The sequence below is a fragment of the Choloepus didactylus genome, chromosome 8, assembly GCF_015220235.1.
Source record: "Choloepus didactylus isolate mChoDid1 chromosome 8, mChoDid1.pri, whole genome shotgun sequence".
NCBI lineage: Eukaryota > Metazoa > Chordata > Mammalia > Pilosa > Megalonychidae > Choloepus > Choloepus didactylus.
Genome location: NC_051314.1, coordinates 97281660 through 97307718, shown reverse-complemented (window position 1 = coordinate 97307718; position 26059 = coordinate 97281660). Strand labels below are relative to the sequence as shown.

General features: G+C 38.0%; 1 protein-coding gene across 1 annotated transcript in view; it reads left to right on the top strand.

Annotated features, from left to right (window-relative positions):
• The window catches only part of C8H12orf40 (chromosome 8 C12orf40 homolog), a gene marked incomplete at its 5' end in the record, with an annotated part of 66898 nt that extends 41383 nt beyond the window's left edge, over positions 1 to 25515 (top strand). Inside the window, 2 exons of the mRNA XM_037847476.1 lie at positions 22555 to 22637; positions 25045 to 25515. Coding sequence (XP_037703404.1) covers positions 22555 to 22637; positions 25045 to 25515 — 554 coding nt within the window. The remainder of the gene's footprint in view (positions 1 to 22554; positions 22638 to 25044) is intronic.
• Between the last annotated feature and the right edge of the window lie 544 nt (positions 25516 to 26059).

Sequence of the window (26059 nt, the reverse complement as noted above, 5' to 3'; positions counted from 1 at the left end):
TAGGTCTTGAAGATGTTTCACTATATTCTAGGAGTTTTATGGTATTCCTATATTGAGGACTTTGATCCACTTTGATATAATTTTTGTATAGGGTGTAAGTTAGGGGTCCTCTTTCATTCTTTGGTATGGATATCCAGTTCTCCCAGCCCCATTTGTTGAAGAGACTATTCTGTTCCAGTTCAGTGGATTTGGAGGCCTTATGAAAAAGCAGTTGACCGTAGATCTGGGGGTCTATTTCTGAACTGTTTTTCCGAATCCATTGATCAATATGTCTATCTTGATGTTAGTACCATGCTGTTTTGAACACTGTGGCTTTATAGTAGGCTTTAAAGTCAGGAAGTATAAGTCCTCCCACTTGATTTTCCCTTTCAGAATGTTTTTGACAATTTTGAGCCCCTTTCCCTTCCAAATAAATTTGATAACTTGCTTTTCCAAATCTGCAAAGTAGGTTGTTGGAATTTTGATTGGAATTGCATTTAAGTCTATAGATCGGTTTGCATAGAATTGACATCTTAATGACGTTTAGCCTTCCTGTACATGAACACAGAATATCTTTCCACGTATTTAGGTCCTCTTTGATTTCTTTTAGTAAAATGTTGTAATTTTCTGTGTAGAGGTCTTTTACATCTTGGTTAAGTTTATTCCTATGTATTTGATTCTTTTAGTTACTATTGTGAGTGGAATTTTTTTCTTGAGTGCCTCTTCAGTTAGGTCATTACTAGTATATAGGAACATTACTGTCTTTTGCACATTAATCTCGTATCCTGCCACTTTTCTGCATTTGTTTATATAGTTCAAGTACCTTTGTCATTGATTTCTCAGGATTTTCCAAATGTAAGATCATATTATCTGAAAATAATCTCGTATCCTGCCACTTTTCTGCATTTGTTTATATAGTTCAAGTACCTTTGTCATTGATTTCTCAGGATTTTCCAAATGTAAGATCATATTATCTGAAAATAAAGGCAGTTTTACTTCTTCCTTTCCAATTTGGATGCCTTTTATTTCTTTGTCTTGGAAAACTCTGGCTAGAACTTCTAGCACAGTGTTGAATAATAGAGGTGACAGTGGCATCCTTGTCTCATTCCCGATCTTAGGGAGGAGGCTTTCAGTCTCTCACCATTGAGTACTATACTGGCTGTGGGTTTTTCTTATATGCCCTTTATCATATTGAGGAAGATTCCTTCAATTCCTACCCTTTGAAGTGTGTTTATCAAAAAAGTATGCTGAATTTTATTGAATGCTTTTTCAGCATCTGTTGAGATGATCATTTGATTTTTCCCTTTTTATTTGTTAATGTGTTGTATTATATTGGTTGATTTTCTTATGTTGAACCACCCTTGCATGCCAGGAATGAACCCCACTTGGTTGTGGTGTATAATTCTTTTAATGTGCCTTTGGATTCAGTTTGCAAATATTTTGTTGAGGTTTTTGCATTTATATTCATTAGGGAGATCGGCCTGTAGTTTTCCTTTCCTGTAGTATCTTTATCTCGTTTTGGTATTAGAGTGATGTGTTAGCTTCATAAAATGAGTAAGGTAATGTTCCTTTTTCTTCAACTTGTACAAGCATTTGAGCAGGGTTGATGTCAGTTCTTTTTGGAAAATTTGGTAAAATTCCCTTGTAAAGCTTTGTGGCCCCTGGATTTTATTTGTAGGAAGATTTTTTGATGATTATGGATTTCTTTATTTGTGATTGGTTTGCTGAGGTCTTCTATTTCTTCTGAGGTCAGTCTAGGTTGTTCATGTCTTTCCAGACACTTGTCCATTTCCTCTAAGTCGTCTGTTTGTTGCCATATTGTTGTTTATAGCATCCTCTTATGATTTTCAAAATTTCTTCAGGATCCACAGTAATGACCCCCCTCTCATTTCTGATTTTGTTTATTTGGGTCTTCTCTCTTTTTGATGTCATCAGTCTAGCTAAGGGTTTATCAATGTTGTTGAGCTTTTCAAAGAACCAACTTTTGGTTTTATTTGTTCTATTTTTTTGTGTTTTTTTTGGGGGGGGGCAGGAGGGTGTTAAGTCATGATTTTTTTTTAAATTTTATTTTATTGAGATTGTTCATATATCATATAATCATCCAAAGAGCCAGAGTGCACAAACAGTTGCCCACGGTACCATCATACAGCTGTGCATCCATCACCACAATTAATTTTTTTCAATTTTTAGAATATTTGCATTACTCAAGAAAAAAAATAATGACAAAAAAAAGAAAACTCAAATCCTCTCATACCCCTAACCACCACCCCTCCATTGTTGACTCATATTATTGATATAGTACATTCGTTACTGTTGATGAATGAACATTAAAATACTACAAACTGTAGTGTATAGTTTGCAATAGATGTATTTTTTTTTCCCTATATGCCCCTCTATTATTAACTTCTAGTTATAGTGTCATACATTTGTTCTGGTTCATGAAAGAGATTTCTAATATTTGTATAGTTAATCACAGACATGGCCCACCACAAGTTTCACTGTTTTATACATTCCCATCTTAACCTCCAACTTTCTTTCTGGTGATGTACGTGACTCTGAGCTTCCCCATTCCACCACATGCACGCACCATTCAGCACTGTTAGTTTTTCTCACAATGTGCTACCATCACCTCTGTTCATTTCCAGACATTTAAGTTCACCATAGTTGAACATTCTGCTCATAATAAGCAACCGCTCCCCATTCTTTAGCCTCGTTCTATATTCTGGTAACTTATATTTCATGTCTATGAGTTTACATATTATAATTAGTTCATATCAGTGAGACCCTGCAATATTTGTCCTTATGTGTCTGACTTATTTCACTCAGTATAGCGCACTCAAGGTTTCTTCATCAGCCTATTTTTTTAAGATGGTTTTGTTCACACACCATACATTCTGCCCTAAGTAAACAATTGATGGTTCCCTACATAGTCACATATTTATGTGTTAACCACCATCACCACTATCTATCTAAAGATATCTCCATTTCTTCCACAAAGCAGGAGGAAGAGTCAAAGAAAGTAAAGAGACAAAAGAAAAAGAAAAAAAAAAAAATAGAAAAAAAAAGAAAACAACAAACATGACAGCTAGGAAGCAACAAAAGGAAAGATAGCATTAAACTAAAGTGTAATAAAGAGTCAGACAATGCCAAGAGTCCCGTACCTTCCCTTATGTTCCCTTCTTATATGCATTTGGCTTTGGTATATTGCCTTTGTTACATTCAGGGAAGCATAATACAATATTTCTATTATGTCTCTAGTTTGCATTGATTGTATTTTTCCCCCAATACCTCCCTATTTTTAACACCTTGCAAGGTTAACATTCATTTGTTCTCCCTTATGAAAAAACATATTTGTACATTTTATCACAATTGTTGAGCACTCTAGGTTTCACTGAGTTGTACAGTCCCAGTCTTTATCTTTCCTCTTTTCTTCTGGTGTCCCACATGCTCTTAACCTTCCTCTTTCAACCATACTCGCAGTCGTCTTTGTTCAGTGTACTTATATTGCTGTGCTACCATCACCCCAAATTGTGTTCAAGACCTCTCACTCCTATCTTTTCTTTTCTGTCTGTAGTGCTTCCTTTAGTATTTCCTGTAGAGCAGTTATCTTGTTCACAAACCCTGTCTTCTTTGTTTGTCAGAGAATATTTTAAACTCTGCCTCATATTTGAAAGACAGTTTTGCTGGATATAGGATTCTTGGTTGGTGGTTTTTCTCTTTCAGTATCTTAAATGTATCACACCACTTCCTTCTTACCTCCATGGTTTCTGCTGTAAATCCACACAGTCTTATCAAGCTTCCTTTGTATGTGATGGATTGCTTTTCTCTTGCTGCTTTCAGGATTCTCTCTTTGTCTTTGACGATTGATAATCTGATTATTAAGTGTCTTGGTGTAAGCCTACTCAGATCTATTCTGGGGTATGCTGTGCTTCCTCAAGCTGTAATTTTATGTCTTTCATAAGATATGAGAAATTTTCATTGATTATTTCTTCTGTTATTGCTTCTGCCCCTTTGCCCTTCTCTTCTCCTTCTGAGACACCAATGACACGTACATTCCTGCTTTTCGTTTTGTCCTTAAGTTCCCAGAGACATTGCTCATATTTTTGCATTCTTTCCCCTATCAGTTCTTTTGTATGTAGGATTTCAGGTGTTTTGTTCTCCACTTCCTGAGTGTTTTCTTCCTCCTCTTGAGATCTGCTGTTATATGTCTCCATTGTGTTTTTCATCTCTTGTGGTGTTCCTTTCCTTTCCAGAGATTCTGCCAGTTGTTTTTCTAAACTTTTGATTTCTACCTTAGTTCACCTAGTGTTTTCTTTATATCCTTCATCTCTTTTGCCATGTCTTCCCTCAATTCGTTGACTTGGTTTTTGAATTGATTTAGCATATTTCTTTGAAAATCTTTAATTGATTGTTTTACTAAAGTGAAACAGTATCAACTGTATCTTAATTGAGGTGTAAGTTTGTTCCTTTGACTGGACCATATCTTCATTTTTCCTACTATAGTTTGTAGTTTTCTGTTGTCTAGGCATCTGGTTTCACTGGTTACCCCAATCAGATTTTCCCAGACCAGAACAGGTTCATATCTCAGAATGGGGTTAGACTCAGTTTCAAGTTTCCCTGAGGGTGTATCTTAGAAGATTGACAGAATTTCCTGTGAGATCTCTAGCTGTTGTGCTTTTCCTAACCTGCCTAGCAGGTAGGCACCTGTCAGCCTGTCGCTCCTGACTGTTGTAAGGAGGTGTGGCCCCTTTAGTTTTTGTTTTGGGTGTTTTCTCCCAGGTTCTGAGGTCTGAGTTCTGAAGGGCAGAGCAGCGCTAGAGCTGGGCCCCACCTCCTTCATCTTTGGGAAGATACACCCCTCTGGGAGTTATCGTCTGCATTTGAATTGCTCCATTGTCTCTCTGACTCTGTTATCTCCACCCATCTGTGGGTCAGAGTGCTGCCAACTGAAAACAGCTGAGGCTGTCTCCACTGAGCCAATCAGGTTGAGAGAGAGAGGCAAAGAGAAAGAAAACCCCGTTTCAGAGCCAGTCCGTGGCTCTCCAGTTTCGCCTGTTGGCCAGAGATAGCATCTGGTCTTCTGGGCCCCCTTTCCCGGGACACGAGTTTTCTGGCTCTTTAAGGTCAGTTGTCACTAAAAGCCTCTTTCTGCTTATTAGGAGTTTGTCTGTGTTTGTAGCTTGTATTCAGAAGTGCACATTTGTTAATTACAACCCCAGTTGGAGCTGCGCTGAGCTATATTCGCTTCCTCCGGGACTGCTGGTTTCTCCCACAGCAAGGTTTTGCAGCTTAGCCTGCCATGGGGGTGGGGGTGGGGGGCTCCCGGCGCGGGTCCGCAGTTTTTACTTACAGATTTTATGCTGCGATCTCAGCCATTCCACCTGATCCAGGTTGGTGTAGGGTGTGTGGACAGTCATGCTTGTCCCCGAGCAGTTATTCCAGATTATATACTTGTTGTTCCTAGTTGTTTATTAGTTGCTCCAGTCCTCTCTGTGCCACCATCTTGCCCCTCCTCTCTCTATTGTGTTTTTTTCCTCCAGATCATTTATTTCTGCTTTAATCTTTTTTATTCCTTCTCTTTTACTAGCTTTAAGGTGAGTTTGCTGATCATTCTGTAACTTCATCAGTTGTTCAATTAGGTCTTTAGTTTTAACTCTTTCTTCTTTTTAATGTATGCATTTAGAACTATAAACTTCCCTCTCAGCATCGCTGTCACTGCATCTCACAGGTTTTTTTTTTTTTCCATTTTTATTGAGATTGTTCAGATACCATACAATTATCCAAAGATCCAAAGTGTACAATCACTTGCGCCTGGGTACCCTCATACAGCTGTGCATCCATCACACTTAATTTTTGTTCAATTTTTAGAAACTTTTCATTACTCGAGACAAGAAATAAAGTGAGAGATGGAAAAAGGAAAAAAGAAAAGGAAACTCTAATCCTCCCCTGTCCCTAACCAACCTCCCTCAATTGTTGACTCGTAGTATTAATATAATACATTTGTTGCTGTTTATGAAAAAATGTTGAAATACTACTAACTGTAGTATATAGTTTGTAATAGGTATGTATTTCTTCCCTATATGCCCCTCTATTATTAACTTCTAATTGTATTGTCATACATTTGTTCTGGTTCATGGAAGTGATTTCTAGTATTTGTACACTTGATCATGGACATTGCCCACCATAGGATTCAGTTTTATGCATTCCCATCTTTTGACCTCCAACTTTCCTTCTGCTGACATATATGACTCTGAGCTTCCTCTTTCCACCTCATTCACAGACCATTCAGCGCTGTTAGTTATTCTCACATCTTGCTACCAACACCCCTGTTCATTTCCAAACATTTAAGTTCATCCTAACTGAACATTCTGCTCATACTAAGTAACCACTCCCCATTCTTAAGCCTCGTCCTATATCTTCGTACCTTATATTTCATGTCTATGAGTTTACATATTATAATTAGTTCCTATCAGTGAGACCCTGCAATAATTGTCCTTACGTGTCTGGCTTATTTCACTCAGTATATTGCCCTCGAGGTTTTGTCATCAACCCATTTTTTTTTTAATATGGTTTTGTTCACTCACCATACATTCCATCCCAAGTAAATATTCGATGGTTCTCTGCATGGTCATACATTTATGTGTTCACCACCTTCACCACTATCTGTATAAGGGCATCTACATTTCTTCCACAAGGCAGGAGGGAGAGTCAAAGAAGGTAGAGAGGCAAAAGAAAGAGGAAAAAAAAATGACAGCCAGGAAGCAGCAAAAGGAAAAATAACCTTAAATCAAAGTAGAATAAAGAATCAGACAATACCACCAATGTCAAGTGTCTAACATGCCTCCCCTATCCCCCCCTTTTATCTGCATTTACCTTGGTATATCACCTTTGTTACATTAAAGGAAGCATAATACAGTGATTCTATTAGTTACAGTCTCTAGTTTATGCTGATTGCATCCCTCCCCCAATGCCTCCCCATTTTTAACACCTTGCAAGGTTGACATTTGCTTGGTCTTCCTTGTAAAAGAACATATTTGTACATTTTATCACAATTGTAGAATACTCTAGATTTCACCAAGTTACACAGTCCCAGTCTTTATCTTTCCTCCTTTCTTGTGGTGTCTCACATGCTCCCCACCTTCCTCTCTCAACCGTACTCATAGTTAACTTTGTTCAGTGTACTTACATTGTTGTGCTACCATCTCCCAAAATTGTGTTCCAAACCACGCACTCCTGTCTTCTATCACCCTTTAGTGCTCCCTTTAGTATTTCCTGTAGGGCAGGTGTCTTGTTCACAAAGTCTCCCATTGTCTGTTGGTCAGAAAATATTTTGAGCTCTCCCTCATATTTGAAGGACAGCTTTGCTAGATATAGGATTCTTGGTTGGCGGTTTTTCTCTTTCAGTATCTTAAATATATCTCACTACTTCCTTCTTGCCTCCATGGTTTCTCCTGAGAGATCTGCACAGTCTTATTAAGCTTCCTTTGTATGTAATGGATCGCTTTTCTCTTGCTGCTTTCAGGATTCTCTCTTTGTCTTCGACATTTGATAATCTGATTATTAGGTGTCTTGGCATAGGCCTATTCATATCTCTTCTGTTTGGAGTACACTGCGCTTCTTGGATCTGTAATTTTATGTCTTTCATAAGAGATGGGAAATTTTCATTAATTATTTCCTCTATTATTGCTTCTGCCCCCTTTCCCTTCTCTTCTCCTTCTGGGACACCAATGATACATACATTATTGTACTTTGTTTTATCCTTGAGTTCCTGGAAACGTTGCTCATATTTTTTCATTCTTTTCTCCATCTGCTCCTTTGCATGTAGACTTTCAGGTGTTTTGTTCTCCAGTTCCTGAGTGTTTTCTTCTGCCTCTTGAGATCTGCTGTTGTATGTTTCCATTGTGTCTTTCATCTCTTGTGTTGCGCCCTTCATTTCCATAGATTCTACTAGTTGTTTTTTTGAACTTTTGATTTCTGCCGTGTATATGCCCAGTGTTTCCTTTACAGCCTCTATCTCTTTTGCAATATCTTCTCTAAACTTTTTGATTTGATTTAGCATTAGTTGTTTAAATTCCTGTATCTCAGTTGTAGTGTACGTTTGTTCCTTTGACTGGGCCATAACTTTGTTTTTCTTAGTGTAGGTTGTAATTTTCTGTTGTCTAGGCATGGTTTCCTTGGTTATCCAAATCAGGTTTTCCCAGACAAGAACAGGCTCAGGTCCCAAAGGGAAGAAATATTCAGTATCTAGTTTCCCTGAGGGTGTGTCTTAGAAAATTGCTCCACCCTTTGATGCCTCAGGTCACTGTGCTTTTCTGCCCAGCAGGTGATGCTTGTTAGCTTATAATTCTTGACTGGTGTGAGGAGGTATGGCCATGTTCCCCCAGGCTCTGGGGTCTGGTTCTGAATGGAAAGGGCCCCACCCTTTTCCTCCTAGAGAAGACAGACCCCTCAGGTGGAGGTCATTAGCATTTCAATGGTCTCTCTCTCTGCTTGTGCTGTCTCCACCCTTTCCCAAGTCACAGCCCTGGAAACTGAAAGTGACTGGGGCTTTCTCCACTGATCCAAAAAAGAAACAGATAGTCCCCTTCAGACCCAGTCCAAGGCGACCCTCCGGCTCTCCAAGGTCAGTCATCACCCAAAGCCTCTGTTTTTTGGGGATGCGTACCTGTAGTGAGCAGTTCACACTTGCTACTTAAAACCCCAGTTGGAGCTCAGCTGAGCTATATTCGCTTGCTGGGAGAGAGCTTCTCTCTGGCACCACGAGGCTTTGCAGCTCAGGCTATGGGGGAGGGGGTCTCACGACTTGGATCCGCAGGTTTTACTTACAGATTTTATGCTGTGTTCTTGGGCATTCCTCTCAATTCAGGTTGGTGTATAATGAGTGGATGGTCTCGTTTGTCCCCCCACAGTTATTCTGGATTATTTACTAGTAGTTTCTCGTTTTTTGTAGTTGTTCCAGGGGGACTACTTAGCTTCCACTCCTCTCTATGCCGCCATCTTGCCCCGCCTCCATCTCACAGGTTTTGATATATTGTGTTCTCATTTTCATTTTTCTCTGGTTATTTACTAATGTTTCTTGCAGTTTCTTCTTTGACCCACTGGTTGTTTAGGAGTGTGTTGTTTCACGTCCATATATTTGTGAATGATCTGGTTCTTTGGTGTCTATTGATTTCTAGTTGCATTCCATTATGGTCAGAAAATGTATATTGAATAATTTCAGTCTTTTTAAATGTATTAAGATTTATTTTGTGCCCTAGCATATGATCTATCCTGAAGAACATTCTATGATTGCTAGAGAAGAATGTATATCCTAATAACTTGGGATGTAATGATCTATATATGTCTAAGTTTAATTCATTTTTCACATTGTTTAGGTTCTCAGGTTCCTTATTTGTCCTCTGTCTAGTTGTTCGGTCTGTAGAAGAGAGTGGTGTACTAAAGTGTCCCACCATTATTGTAGAAACATCTATTGCTTCCTTCCATTTTGCCAATGTTTCTCTCATGTACTTTGGAGCTCCTTGATTGGGTGCATAAACATTTATGATTGTTACTTCTTCTTGGTAATTGTCCCTTTCAGACTATATATAGTGTCCTTCTTTGTCTTTTATGACATTTTTGTGTTTAAAGTCTATTTTGTCTGATATTAGTATAGCTGCCCATGCTTTCTTTTGGCTACAGCTTGCTTGGAATATTTTTTTCCCATCCTTTCACTTTCAATTTCTTTGTGTTGCTGAGTCAAAAATTTGTCTCTTGTAAACAGCATATCGATGGATTGTATTTTTTAATCCATTCTGTCTTTTAATTGGGAAGTTTAATCCATTCACTTTCAAAGTTATTACTGTGAATGCAGTCTTGTACCAGCCATCTTATCCTTTGGTTTTTATTTGTCAAATCTATCCCCACTGCCTCTTTTTTTTCCTTCAAGTTACCCTTACTAATGGTCTTAAGTTCTTTCTCCTTCTCCAGACTTCTTTATCCTTAGAACTACCTTTCGTATTTCTTGCAGGGCATGTCTCTTGTTAAATTCTCTCAGAATTTGTTCGTGAAAATTTTAAGCTCTCCCTCAGTTTTCAAGGAGAGCTTTGCTGGATAAAGAATTCTTGGCAATTTTTCTCTTTCAGAATCTTAAATATGTTGTACCACTGCTTTCTCACCTCCATGGTATCCACTGAGTAGTCAGTAGTTAGTCTTCTGTGTGTTTTCCCTTCTGTGTGGTGAATTGCTTCTCTTTTGCTGCTTTCAGGTCTGTCTTCTTCTCTTCAGCATTTGACAGTCTTATTAGTATATGTCTTGGAGTGGGTCTCCTTGGATTTATTCTGTTTGGAGTTGCTTGGGCTTCTTTGATTTGCATATTTATGCCATTTATAAGGGTTGGGAAGTTTTCCCCAACTATGTCCTTAAATACTCTTCCTAGCCATTCTTTTCCTCTCCTTTCTGGGACACCGGTGGTTCTTATAATTGTGTGCTTCATGTTGTCTGCCATTTCCCTGAAATCCATTTCAAATTTTTCAGTTTTTTTCGCCATTCATTCTTTTGTGCATGTTCAATTGGTGTGTCCTCTAGTTCACTTATTGTTTCTTTTGCGTCTTCAAATCTGCTGTTGTGTGTCTCTAGTATATTTTTAATTTGATCTACAGTATCTTTTATTTCCATGAGATCTGCTATTTTTTTTAATTTACTCTTTCAAATTCTTCTTTATGCCCTTCTGGATTCTTCTTGTTGTCCTTTATATCTTTAGCCAACCCATTGAAGTTGTTTTGGAGATTTGTATGTACTTCTTTGATTAATTGCTCCAAGTTCTGTGTCTCCTCCAGCTTTTTAATTTGGTTGTTTGACTTGCCAATATCTTCTTGGGTCCTCATATACTCTGTGATTTTGTGTGGACCTTGGGGATTTGTTTACATTGATAAGGTTATTTTGGCCAAGTACAGGACCACCTGGATTTTTATTTAAAATTTGGCAGAACCACAGCTTGCTGGAGTGCTCTTTCCCTGTCTTCTGAGCAGATGGCAGTCTTGCGCCATCCCTTACCCACAAGCCAGCTTTTCCCCAACTGCACCTGTGTGCTGGGCCAGGTCTAAATTAGGTGGAAATTCAATCAGCATACCAGTTCTCGATGTTCACTGGGACTTCCAGCCCTGGGGGTTGGAGCTGTGCTCTGTGCAGTTCAGCAAGGAGTCCTCTTTAGGTCCCAGTGGCTCTGGTGCTTCCCGGGCCTCTAAGTGAGTCACTCTCCAGCTGTGGGGCTGCATGTCACACCTTGCAGCTCAAATGTTCCCTGGTCCCTGCCTGCATGAGCCATCAAGCCCCTGGCATGGTGTAGCGGCTCCTGATGCTTTCTTGTGGTGCTTTCACTTATCCCTGCCTCTCGCCTGTGCACACTGTGAACTTCCATGGAGGAAGAGTAAATGGGGTCAACACAGGTCTGCTGTTTCCTGTGTTCTCCCATGGGAGCTACTGGCTGCGAGGCTGAGGAGGATTATCTCCCCAACTAACTGCTGAGATGGGTTTGCGGGAGTGGAGAGCTGCTCCCTCCCCTGCTCAGTGGCTGGCTCACAGCTGCCAGCCCCCAGTGGCCTTCATGGTTCAATAAACTCACTCCACCTTTTCAGATGTAATTTCTCTGGTTTTTCATCCAAGTCCCCACAATGTGTTGTAGAGGTCCTTCTCTGGCTACTCGTGCTCTGGAACTTCTGTCCCTGGTGTTTTCTGCCTTTTTTCTATCTAGTGATGTGTTGAACATCTTTTCATGTGTGTTTTAGCCATTTATGTATGTTTTTTGAACATCTGTTCAAGTCTTTTGCTCATTTTTTAAATTGGGTTGCTTGTCTTTTTATTGTTGAGTTGTAGGATTTGTTTATATATTATTTATATATTGGATATGTGGTTTCCAAATATTTTCTGCCATTGAGTAGGTTGTCTTTTCACTTTTGTGACAGAGTACTTTGAGGCACAGAAGTTTTTAATTTTGATGAGGTCCAATTTATCTATAATTTCTTTTGTTGCTTGTGCTTTGAGTGTAGTCTGAGAAACCATTGCCTTACACAAAATCCTGAAGATGCCTTCCTACATTTTCCTGTAGGAGTTTTATAGTCCTGATTCTTAGATTTAGGGTTTTGATCCATTTTGAGTTAATTTTTGTATATGGTGTGTGATAGGGGTTCTCCTTCCTTCTTTTGCATAGGAATATCCTGTTCTCCCGGCACCATTTCTTGAAGAGGCTATTCTTTCCCAATTGAGTGGACTGGTAGCCTTGTCAAAAATCATTGGCTATAGATGTGAATGTCTATTTCTGAACTCTCAATTCAATTCCATTGAATTGCTCTGTATATCCGACTTTGTGCCAATACCATGCTGTTTTGACCAGTGTAACTTTGTAATAAGGTTTAAAGTCAGGAAGTGTGAGTCCTCCAACTCTTTCTTTTTCAAGACGTTTTTGGCTGTTTGGGGCCCTTTACCCTTCCAAGTAAATTTGATAATTGGCTTTCCTAGCAAAAGTAGGCTATTGGAATTTTGATTGGAATTGTGTTGAATCTGTAAATTGCCTTGGGTAGAGTTGACATCTTAACAGTATTTAGTCTTCCAAACATGAATATGAAATGCTCTTCTCTTTATTTAGGTCTTTGATTTCTTTTAGCAATGGTTTATAGTTTTTGTGTACAAGTCCTTTAAATCCTTGGTTAAATTTGTTCCTGGATACTTGATTCTTTTAGTTGCTATTATAAATGGATCTCTTTTTTTACTTGATTTGCTCCTCAGATTGCTCATTACTGGTGTATAAAACACTACTGAATTTTTTTTTAATCTTCATTTTATTGAGATATATTCACATACCACGCAGTCATACAAAACAAATCGCACTTTCGATTGTTCACAGTATCATTACATAGTTGTACATTCATCACCTAAATCAATCCCTGACACCTTCATTAGCACACACACAAAAATAACAAGAATAATAATTAAAGTGAAAAAGAGCAATTGAAGTAAAAAAGAACACTGGGTACCTTTGTCTGTTTGTTTCCTTCCCCTATTTTTCTACTCATCCATCCATAAACTAGACAAAGTGGAGTGTGGTCCTTATGGCTTTCCCAATCCCCTTGTCACCCCTCATAAGCTACATTTTTATACAACTGTCTTCAAGATTCATGGGTTCTGGGTTGTACTTTGATAGTTTCAGGTATCCACCACCAGCTACCCCAATTCTTTAGAACCTAAAAAGGGTTGTCTAAATTGTGCATAAGAGTGCCCACCAGAGTGACCTCTCGGCTCCTTTTGGAATCTCTGCCACTGAAGCTTATTTCATTTCCTTTCACATCCCCCTTTTGGTCAAGAAGATGTTCTCCGTCCCACGATGCCAGGTCTACATTCCTCCCCGGGAGTCATATTCCACGTTGCCAGGGAGATTCACTCCCCTGGGTGTCTGATCCCACGTAGTGGGGAGGGCAGTGATTTCACCTTTCAAGTTGGCTTAGCTAGAGAGAGAGGGCCACATCTGAGCAACAAAGAGGCATTCAGAAGGAGGCTCTTAGGCACAATTATAGGGAGGCCTAGCTTCTCCTTTACAGCAACCGTCTTCCCAAGCGTAAAAACTGTGGTAGAGGGCTCAACCCATCAAACCACCAGTCCCGTATGTCTGTGGTCATGTTAGCAACCATCGAGGTGGGGTAGGCCAATACCCCTGCATTCTCCACAGGCTCCTCGAGGGGGCACTAAATATTTTTTTTCCATGTTTTTTTTTTTTTTTTAACTTTTTTTTCTTTTTTAAATCAATTGTATGAAAATAAAATAAAATAAAATAAAATAAATAAAAAAACATACAATAAAAGAACATTTCAAAGAGACCATAACAAGGGAGTAAGAAAAAGACAACTAACCTAAGATAACTGCTTTACTTCCAACCTGTTCCTACTTGACCCCAAGAAAGTTACCTAATATAGCAACATTTCTGTGAACTTCTTCCTACTATATCCATCAGAAATTAACAGACCATAGTCATTCCTGGGCATCCCCAGAACGTTAAATAGCTTATCTGTTCTTGGATTATTGTTCCCCCTTCCTTAATTGCTCTCTATTGCTAGTTCCCCTACATTCTACATTATAAATCATTTGTTTTACATTTTTCAAAGTTCACATTAGTGGTAGCATATAATATTCCTCTTTTTGTGCCTGGCTTATTTTGCTCAGCATTATGTCTTCAAGGTTCATCCATGTTGTTATATGTTTCACGAGATCGTTCCTTCTTACTGCCGTGTAGTATTCCATCGTGTGTATATACCACATTTTATTTATCCACTCATCTGTTGAAGGACATTTGAGTTGTATCCATCTCTTGGCAATCGTGAATAATGCTGCTATGAACATTGGCGTGCAGATATCTGTTCGTGTCACTGCTTTCCGACCTTCCGGGTATATACCGAGAAGTGCAGTCGCTGGATCGAATGGTAGCTCTATATCTAGTTTTCTAAGGAACTGCCAGACTGACTTCCAGAGTGGCTGAACCATTATACAGTCCCACCAACAATGAATAAGAGTTCCAATTTCTCCACATCCCCTCCAGCTTTTGTAGTTTCCTGTTTGTTTAATGGCAGCCATTCTAATCGGTGTTAGATGGTATCTCATTGTGGTCTTAATTTGCATCTCTCTAATAGCTAGTGAAGCTGAACATTTTTTCATGTGTTTCTTGGTCATTTGTATTTGCTCTTCAGAGAACTGTCTTTTCATATCTTTTGCCCATTTTATAATTGGGCTGTCTGTACTATTGTCATTGAGTTGTAGGATTTCTTTATATATGCAAGATATCAGTCTTTTGTCACATACATGGTTTCCAAAAATTTTTTCCCATTGAGTTGGCTGCCTCTTTACCTTTTTGAGAAATTCCTTTGAGGTGCAGAAACTTCTAAGCTTGAGGAGTTCCCATTTATCTATTTTTTCTTTTGTTGCTTGTGCTTTGGGTGTAAAGTTTAGGAAGTGGCCACCTAATACAAGGTCTTGAAGATGTTTTCCTACATTATCTTCTAGGATTTTTATGGTACTTTCTTTTATATTGAGATCTTTGGTCCATTTTGAGTTAATTTTTGTGTAGGGTGTGAGGTAGGGGTCCTCTTTCATTCTTTTGGATATGGATATCCAACTCTCCCAGCCCCATTTGTTGAAAAGACCATTATGACTCAGTTCAGTGACTTTGGGGTCCTTATCAAAGATCAGTCGGCCATAGATCTGAGGGTCTATCTCTGAATTCTCAATTCGATTCCATTGGTCTATATGTCTATCTTTGTGCCAGTACCATGCTGTTTTGGCAACTGTGGCTTTATAATAAGCCTCAAAGTCAGGGAGTGCAAGTCCTCCCACTTAGATTTTCTTTTTTAGAGTGTCGTTAGCAATTTGAGGCATCTTCCCTTTCCAAATAAATTTGATAACTAGCTTTTCCAAGTCTGCAAAGTAGGTTGTTGGAATTTTGATTGGGATTGCATTGAATCTGTAGATGAGTTTGGGTAGAATTGACATCTTAATGACATTTAGCCTTCCTATCCATGAACATGGAATATTTTTCCATCTTTTAAGGTCCCCTTCTATTTCTTTTAGTAGAGTTATGTAGTTTTCTTTGTATAGGTCTTTTACATCTTTGGTTAAGTTTATTCCTAGTTACTTGATTTTTTTAGTTGCTATTGAAAATGGTATCTTTTTCTTGAGTGTCTCTTCAGTTTGTTCATTTCTAGCATATAGAAACATTACTGACTTATGTGCATTAATCTTGTATCCCGCTACTTTGCTAAATTTGTTTATTAGCTCTAGTAGCTGTATCGTCGATTTCTCAGGGTTTTCCAGATATAAGATCATATCATCTGCAAACAATGACAGTTTTACTACTTCTTTTCCAATTTGGATGCCTTTTATTTCTTTTTCTTGCCGGATTGCCCTGGCTAGCACTTCCAGCACAATGTTGAATAACAGTGGTGACAGCGGGCATCCTTGTCTTGTTCCTGATCTAAGAGGGAAGGCTTTCAGTCTCTCACCATTGAGTACTATTCTGGCTGTGGGTTTTTCATATATGCTCTCTATCATGTTGAGGAAGTTTCCTTCAATTCCTACCTTTTGAAGTGTTTTTATCAAAAAGGGATGTTGGATTTTGTCAAATGCTTTTTCAGCATCTATTGAGATGATCAATTGATTTTTCCCTTTTGACTTGTTAATGTGTTGTAATACATTGATTGATTTTCTTATGTTGAACCATCCTTGCATGCCTGGAATGAACCCCACTTGGTCATGGTGTATGATTTTTTTAATGTGTCTTTGGTTTCGATTTGCAAGTATTTTGTTGAGGATTTTTGCATCTATATTCATTAGGGAGATTGGCCGGTAGTTTTCCTTTTTTGTAACATCTTTGCCTGGTTTTGGTATTAGATTGATGTTAGCTGCATAAAATGAGTTAGGTAGTGTTCCATTTTCTTCAATGTTTTGAAAGAGTTTGAGTAAGATTGGTGTCAGTTCTTTCTGAAAAGTTTGGTAGAATTCCCCTGTGAAGCCATCTGGCCCTGGACATTTATTTGTTGGAAGATTTTTGATGACTGATTGGTTCTCTTTGCTTGTGATGGGTTGGTTGAGGGCTTGTATTTCTTCTCTTGTCAGGCTAGGGTGTTCCTATGTTTCCTGGAAATTGTCCATTTCCTCTACATTATCCAGTTTGTTGCCATACAGTTGTTCATAAGATCCTCTTATAATTTTTTTAATTTCTTCAGGATCTGCAGTTATGTCACCTTTTTCATTCATTATTTTGCTTATATGGGTCTTCTCTCTTTTTGATTTTGTCAGTCTAGCTAGGGGCTTGTCAATCTTGTTGACCTTCTCAAAGAACCAACTTTTGGTGATATTTATCCTCTCTATTGTTTTTTTGTTCTCTATGTCATTTATTTCTGCTTTAATCCTTGTTATTTCTTTTCTTCTACTTGGTTTAGGATTGGTTTGCTGTTCATTTTCTAGCTTCTTCAGTTGATCCATTAGTTCTTTGATTTTGGCTCTTTCTTGCTTTCTAATATATGCGTTTAGTGCTATAAATTTCCCCCTCAGCACTGCTTTTGCTGCATCCCATAGGTTTTGGTATGTTGTGTTCTCATTTTCATTTGTCTCTATATATTTAGCAATTTCTCTTGCTATTTCCTCGTTAACCCACTGATTGTTTAGGAGTGTGTTGTTTAACCTCCAGGTATTTGTGAATTTTCTAAGTCTCTGATGGTTATTGACTTCTAATTGTATTCCATTGTGGTCAGAGAATGTGCTTTGAATAATTTTAATCTTTTTAAATTTATTGAGGCTTGTTTTATGTCCCAGCATATGATCTATTCTGGACAAAGTTCCATGAGCACTAGAAAAGTATGTGTATCCTGGTGATTTGGGATGTAATGTTCTGTAGATGTCTGTTAAATCTAATTCATTTATCAGATTGTTTAGGTTTTCAATTTCCTTATTGGTCTTCTGTCTGGTTGATCTATCTATAAGAGAGAGTGATGTGTTGAAGTCTCCCACAATTATTGTGGAAACATCAGTTGCTTCCTGTAGTTTTGCCAGTGTTTCTCTCATGTATTTTGTGGCACCTTGATTGGGTGCATAGACATTTACGATTGTTGTTTCTTCTTGTTGAATTGCCCCTTTTATTAGTACGTAGTGGCCTTCTTTGTCTCTCAAAACATCCCTGCATTTGAAGTCTATTTTATCTGAGATTAATATTGCTACACCTGCTTTGTTTTGGCTGTAGCTTGCATGAAATATTTTTTCCATCCTTTCACTTTCAGTTTCTTTGTGTCCCTGTGTCTAAGATGAGTCTCTTGTATGCAACATATTGATGGTTCATTTTTTTTGATCCATTCTGCAAATCTATATCTTTTAATTGGGGAGTTTAATCCATTTACATTCAACGTTATAACCGTGAAGGCATTTCTTGAATCAGCCATCTTATCCTTTGGTTTATGTTTGTCATATTTTTCCCCTCTCTCTATTAATATCCTTTATTGTACCCATACCAAATCTCTTTAGTACTGAACCTTTCTCCAAGTCTCTCTGTCCTTTCTTTGTTTCTCTGTCTGTAGGGCTCCCTTTAGTATCTCCAGTAGGGCAGGTCTCTTGTTAGCAAATTCTCTCAGCATTTGTTTGTCTGTGAAAAATTTAAGCTCTCCCTCAAATTTGTAGGAGTGCTTTGCTGGATAAAGTATTCTTGGCTGGAAATTTTTCTCACTCAGAATTTTAAATATATAGTGCCACTGCCTTCTTGCCTCCATGATGGCTGCTGAGTAGTCACTACTTAATCTTATGCTGTTTCCTTTGTATGTGGTGAATTGCTTTTCTCTTGCTGCTTTCAGAACTTGCTCCTTCTCTTCTGTGTTTGGCAGTGTGATCATAATATGTCTCAGAGTGGGTTTATTTGGATTTATTCTATTTGGAGTTCGCTGAGCATTTATGATTTGTGTATTTATGTTGTTTAGAAGATTTGGGAAGTTTTCCCCAACAATTTCTTTGAATACTCTTCCTAGACCTTTACCCTTTTCTTCCCCTTCTGGAACACCAATGAGTCTTATATTCGGACGTTTCATATTATCTATCATATCCCTGAGGTCCATTTCGATTTTTTTAGTTTTTTTCCCAATTCTTTCTTTTATGCTTTCATTTTTCATTCTGTCATCTTCCAGGTCACTGATTTTTTGTTGAACTTCCTCTAGTCTTGTACTATGAGTGTCCAGAATCTTTTTAATTTGGTCAACAGTTTCTTTAACTTCCATAAGTTCATCCATTTTTTTATTTAGTCTTGCAATGTCTTCTTTATGCTCTTCTAGGGTCTTCTTGATATCCTTTATATCCCTTACTATGGTCTCATTGTTCATCTTTAGTTCTTTGAGTAGCTGCTCTAGGTGCTGTGTCTCTTCTGATCTTTTGATTTGGGTGCTTGGGCTTGGGTTATCCATATCGTCTGTTTTTTTCATATGCTTTATAATTTTCTGTTGTTTTTGGCCTCTTGACATTTGCTGAACTTGATAGGGTTCTTTTAGGATTTGTAGACCAATTGAAGTCCTTATCTCTAATTTATCAGATCTACAGCTTCGTGGAGTACACTTTCTCTAACTAACCAGCAGGTGGCGTCCACAAGCCACCTGTTCTCCACAAGCCAGTTCTCCCCTGCTTAGCCTTTTTGGTGAGTGGGGGAGTGAGTCTTGTGGGGTCCAGTTGGTGTACCAAGCTTGCGTGTGTAGTTGGTGTTGCCCGCCCTGTATATGGGGCGTGTTTCTGGGCAGTCATGGAGGGGGATGGCTCTAACAATCAAATCTCCCTGGTGATCCTAGAGTTTTAAAGCTGCTGCAATAGTCTAATCCTTCATTTCAGTCCTGCCACTGTTTGTCTCTGCCACTGACCCACAAGTCCTTGGTATTGGCGTATGGCTCCTGAGACTTGCAAGTTGGCCCCTCTTCCAGGCTGTGCACCCCGGGTCCTCTGTTGAGGGATGACTGTGCTATGTCACAGGTGAGTGCCGTCCCCCCAGGGCAGTTCTGGGCTGCTGGGCTGTGTAGGGAGGCTCCCAGTCTGCTGAAATGATGGCTGAATGGGGCTTTGTTAATTCACACTGCTCCACCTTCCCAACTCTGGGACATTCAGCTGAGGTTGCAGGGAAGGCTAATGACCACACCCAGTTTTGTGGTGTGTGCCTGTTATTTGAAGCACTTCCGTCACATTGGGTTGTCTGGGGCAGCTCTGGGCTATGGGGCTAGCGACGGGCAAGAGTGTTTCCTGTCCACCAGGATGATGGCTGTGAGCAGACACCCCCCTTTTCTTGGGAAGTTGTGGTGTTTAGTGAATTTTCTCAGCCACTGGATTATTGACTTTCGTCTCAGAGCTCTCTTAGTTCTGCTCTTGTCTTGACCTGCCCAAATTGCAAGTCTTTGAAGCTTTCTGTATTGGGCTTCTTAGAGTAATTGTTTTAGAAAAAGAAAAAAGGATTAAAAAAAAGGGCCCTTCTCAGAGATCTAATGGGTTATTGAAATGCTAAGAGACAAAGCAATTAGGGCCATTAAGGAAAGGTCCACAGGGCAGAGAGTTCAGCTTTTCTTCGGGATTTGCATATGAGCCTGAGGGCCTGAGCTCTGCCCTTCCCCTTTCTATGTTCACCAGAACTCCAAAAATCCTCCACTTTTATTTTGGAGTTTTTCGTGTTTTTTTTTTCTATGCCTGTCTCCTCTCTGCTGGGCTGGCTGCTCTCAGATTCTCTGGTGTCTGGTCTCAGTCTGTCTGTGGTTGGAGTTTGGATTAGTAGAACGAGTTTCCGATAAGAGCTGCCACTGCAGTTCTCCCTTCTCCTTCCCAGAGCTGACAGCCCCTCCTCCCATGGGACTGAGCCTGGCAGGGAGGGGTGCGGGTCCCCGGCCACAAAAACTTACAGATTTCGCTGATCTCAGCAGTTCCACGTTTTCATGAGTGTTGTATGAAGTATGCCCAAAGTCAGATTGCTCTGTGGTGTCCAGTCCACGCAGTTCCTGGCTTTCTACCTACTTTCCTGGAGGAGTAACTTAAAACATACAGCTCACCAGTCCACCATCTCGCCCCGCCTCAACCTCACTACTGAATTTTGTATGTTGGTCTTCTATCCCACAACTGAGAATATTTCAGAATCGTCAGTTTCACCTTGCTTGAAGCTCCAGGGGATTTTTTTCTGATCTTCACAGTGAGAACTTGGTAGGGTTCCTAGAGGTTCCTGGAAGTTCCTGTGGAATCCTCCCTCACCACTCCCCCACCCCCAACCAAGGTTGGGCCTCCTGGAGTTCTTATCTCTCAAGCTGGGTCCAGGCTTAGTATTCATCAGTTAACCAATATCCTTTAAGTATCCCTACCTGTTGTTGGCTTCAGTGATGTTTTCTGCTCCCAGTAAGCTGTGGTTCTGTGTTTTGTCTCTCTCTCCAATTTTTAGGGTGATAGTTTGTCTTGTGACCTCAAATTATTATAGAGCTAAGAAGTATTATTTAATTTCAGATTTTCAGCTTTTTTCTTCTTGTGAAGATGGGAGTGATGACTTCCAAGCTCTTTTCCATTTTGGCCTGGAAACCAGAAGCCTGCAAGTGTGCAGTTTTCTTTTGCTTTGTGGCTGGGTTTGTTTGCAGGGGCGGATTTGTTTTTATCTGCCAGAGTTCTTTCTCTCTTTTTATGTCCCCCCCCCCGATGGTAATTTTGTATGTATGGTGGTTACTGTTTTATTGTTGTTGTTCTTTATGTTTATTTATATTAGATTTTACTGTACCACTAATAGCAAGTGATTTATCCTATGGGAATGGAGGGGATTGAATGCCTTACTTGGTTTCTTAGTTCAAAAGCTAAGTGAAGTTTTGTTTCAATAGTATATTTTTGTGGGTAATCTTCTGATTTCTTTGATACTCCTTGTCTCAGTAGGGCCTTTATCTTCAGCTGATTTCTTTTTCCCTTACCCATCCAAATCTCCAGGGCTTTCAAGTTGTTTACATCTTTTCCTGAAGCACTCTTTTCCAGCCCCTTCCTTTGTAATTTCCAGTAATTAGTGTACTGATTGCACTGATCCAGCAGACCTCATCTCTGTTGTCAGTGTTTCCCGTACAATGTGGAGCCCTCTTCTCTGGGGAGGATGATGTGTGTGCTAAGTAAGCCCTAGTTTAAATTAAAGATATTCTGTTACCTCTAGGACCCACTAAACCCTCCTTTCTGTCAAGCTGTCTCTACCCACCTGAGTTCTGGAGTTAGACCTAGTGCTGAATGTGTTGATTTTAGTTATTACCTTACTTTTACAGAAATTGAACTTTGGAATATTCTCAGTATGCTAGTTACTTGTGAGCATCACCTATGGAAGATTTTATATGCTTTTCTTGTTGATCTACATGATTTTTAGGAGATACAGAGATATTTTAACTTATTGTAAGATAAGCCACTACTCTATTGCCTTAAAATTTTTTTTTAATCTCTAAGCCAGGAATACACTAATAGTATTTCTGGCTTCCTGTGCCCTTTATGGATATTAGTACTTGTAGGATAAAGCCTCAGAATCCTTCTTAAAGCTGTTCTCAGCAGCCTTTACTCATTGATCATAAGTAATACACATCCTGCCCCCCCGCCCCCCCAAAAAAATACACCTCATCTTTCCTGCTCTAAGTCTATAATGGAATCTTTGGACTCAATTAATGATTGCCAAGTCTTACCTAACTGTTGTAAATTAAAACCACAGCACTTTTTATCCAATTTTATTGAGATATATTCACATACCATATAATCATCCAAAGTGTACAATCAGTTGTTCACAGTACCATCGTGTAGTGCATTCATCACCATGATCAATTTTTGAACATTTTCATTACTCCAAAAAAATATGTTACTTGTAGAAGAAAATTTTTAAGTGTAGAATAAACCCATATATACCTTATCAGAAATGCAAGCTGCCAAGTGAAAATTTTAGATGATTTTGGCATATTTTAGGATGTTATATGGAAACTTATTTCACCAGCATATATCTTGTACCTATTTATATATATTTTTAGTATTATTAAATTTCTTTTTTCAGGAATTATTCTTTATTTTCAGATCTTGATTCTTCATTGAGCAGTCAGTCTACCAATTACTCTCCAAGGCAAACAGATAGTTGTTTCAGTTCTAGTCCAGAGATGGTAAGTTGCGCTATTTTTGCTTATTAATATATACTCTACTATTTTGAAACATTTGTATTTCTTATAGTTTATCTTTACATTATGAATAATTGGAGTGACATACTATGTTCTGAGCAAGAGTACTACAGTTATAATAAATGACATGTTTAAATGGAATTCTCCTTCATTCTTCGTCTTTATGCAGTCTGCTTTTTGTCTCTAACTCATCATCCATACTGCCCTTGTTAAGGTCACCCATGACCTCTGTGTTGCCAAATTCACTAGAGACTTTTCATCCTTTATCATCCTAGTGCTCCTAATAATATTGATATATGTGATTTTTTTCTCTTTTTGAAATATGTTCTTTTATTTGCTTTTGTGGTTACACACTATCTTGGTTTCCTTCATACCTCTCTGCTGCTTCATACTTGTGCCCACTTTTCTTTTTATCATTCCTGCCATATAAATGTTGGAAAATACTGAGTTTTTTTTAAAGAACTCTCTTCTCTTAAACTCCATTCTAAAACTGGATGATGCTATCCACTCCAGTGATTTATTATTCTATCTGATGATAACTGTTTCCGAATTCATGACTTTAACCTAGGTCCTTACTTAGATGTCCAGTTTTCTATTGGTCTTATCTTCTTGGATATTTCACAAAAGTTTCCGTTACTTCATACCTCAAACTGAATTCTCTAGTCTTCTTCCCAAGGCAGTTTTTCTGGTATTTCCCATATCAGTAGATAACCTTTTCCATCCACCCAGTTGCTCAGGTCAGGAACTGTCAACTTTATTTCTTTGACTTCATCTATCCTCCCCTCCACCAACCCCGAATGCATCCATCACTATATCCAAGTGGTTCTACCTCCAAAATAAATTGCAAATCTTCTACTTCTCTCAATCTCTGATACCTGTACTATAGTCTAAGGTAATATCATCTTGTTCTCAAATTACTTTGGTTGTTTCCTGAGAGATCTCTTTCTGCTTCCACTCTTGTCCCACTTTCTTCCCTAATTGACAGCCATCATGATATTTTGAAAACATAAATTGAATGATGTTATTCCTGTGTTTTAACTATTCAATGGATTCTTATTTTACTTTAGAACCTGAACTCCTATCCATTGGCTATGGGCCCTGTGTGATCAGGTTCCTGGATACATCTCTAATTCTTTTAGTGTCATTTTCCCTCTCACTATGCTCCACACATACTGACTTCTCACTTTTCTTAGGCTGTCAGTCCCTTTTTTGCTTAAGGGCTTTTGTACATCCTGTTTTCTCTTCTTGGAAAATTGTTGCTTTGCCTTACTCATATTCATTCCTTAGGCCTCAGCCAACATATATTTCTTCTTCAGAAAGTCCCTCTCTGTCTCCCCAATTTAAATTAGACTTTTATGCTCTTGAAGTGCCTTTTGCTATTCCTTCATAATGCTTTTATCAGTTTGTAATTATACATGTATGTATTTGATTATTTGATTAATGTCCTTTCCCCACATTAGAATGTGTGCTCCAAGAGGGCAGTGATCATGGCTGCCTCATTTACATTGCAGATGCGTAAGGAATATTTGTTCACTGAATAAATATTACTTTCTCCTATTTGTGCCCAGTTAGTTTCAATTCTATTTGTTGGACTTAATTTTGCTATTTCAGTGACAGTCAGTTGTTTCCAGTACCCTATTTTAGGTTTTTAATACTAATTTTTCTTTCTTTTAGTTTGAAAAATCAATATTTTTAGATAAGATTTTCATAAAATCAATATTCTGGATAGTTCAGCAATTGAAAGATAAATTTTTCATGAGGCTGAAAGTTCAAACTAGCTCACTGCAATCTAGTTCTTAAAGTTCTGTCTTTTTAGATAACAGTTAGTTGAGATATTTATTGTTTTTTTCTTTTTTCTGTTTGATTTCCTATTAGTTAATACTCTCTTTAAGTCCATATGTTTTATCTTTCATCCTCATCCCATAACAGTACATAATAGACAATTTTTGAATCAGTGAGTCAATGAATGAATAAAAGTTTGCTATATGTATTAGCTATTTCTTCCAAAGGTACTACTTGTATTCTGCTTCATTTTAGTTGTTGAAAGCTGTATTGTGTATCTTTTCAGGAGTGTGAAAGGGTAAGGGGATGATGGGGAACTGATAACAGACAAAAATCTCCTTCTCTCTCTTTTTATTTTTCATCTCTTTTGCATTTTTACTACAAGAATTATTATGATTGTTCTTGATATTTTAGAAATCCATTATCTGGATATTATAGATTATTGTTTGTAGACTGTTTAATGGTACTGCTGCTCTGTTTTGCCAAAGTCTCTTCTATATTTAGAAATTTTCTATAATATGAATTTTGAGAATGTCTGCTTTGAAGTGATTAAATGGCATTTTAAAAAACTTAAGCATTATTTATAGCAAAATTATTAAATTTGTTTTAGCCATCTGAAGATGAAACTGAAGTATTGCAGCAAACTGAAGATTCAAATCGAAGGCAGTTTATCCAAACCAAAGAAACAACTAATAATTTTTATCTAAACAGTATGTTAAAACTTCCAGGTGATATGATTGTTAAAAATAATGCCAAGATTGATAAACAGAATGAGAATTCTAACGAGTTCTCAAGAGAAAGTAATAGAGAGCAGTTTTCACAGTCTCAGTGTAATTCAACACAAATATTGCAAAACAAAACCAATAATAACTGCATTCTACTCGCTGCAAGAAGTGATGCATGGGTACAAACAGAGAGTGAACGTGTAACGGAAGAAAAATTAGATGCTGCCATACAGTGTGATATAATTTCAAAATGTGCATGTAGAAGTGATATGTCTTCCATTTGTAATGTTGAAAGATGCAGTGGAAACATAAAGGCAGATACCACTGGAGGGCAGGAAATCCTTAAGAACAAATAATATTCTAAAATCTCAGCCTGGGATTTTATCGTTTCACTTTTCTGGGAAGGCAATAGTAAATGTGTAGAATTTTATTAACGTAATAAGGAATTAGAAAAATGTAGCTAAGTACAAAGTGAAAGAATTCAGAGGTTGTATTTATGGTTCATTTTAAAACAACTGAATATTGTTAATTTATGCATTTAATTTTTTACATAGGCATTTCTTTAATAGCTTTAGTGTATCACCAAGCTTTTAGAAATTATACCTGTAGGTTTACCATCTATCATTCTTGTGGTGATTATTCATTATATTATAATGTTATATTATTTGTGGATTAAAAATATGTTTCCTTCTTTGTTGCATTTATTTAAAAATTCAGCATAATTGTGTCTGTTTTCTTCCAAGATTTTAAGGCAGAAAATAATACCAAATAATATTAAATATTTTTATATACTTATTATAAGAATTTTCATAGCTACTTATCTATCTCGAATATTATATCCACATTTTAAAAGTTTTAGTTAAATTATATTTTCTGTTTTGTTTGGATAAAATAATTTTT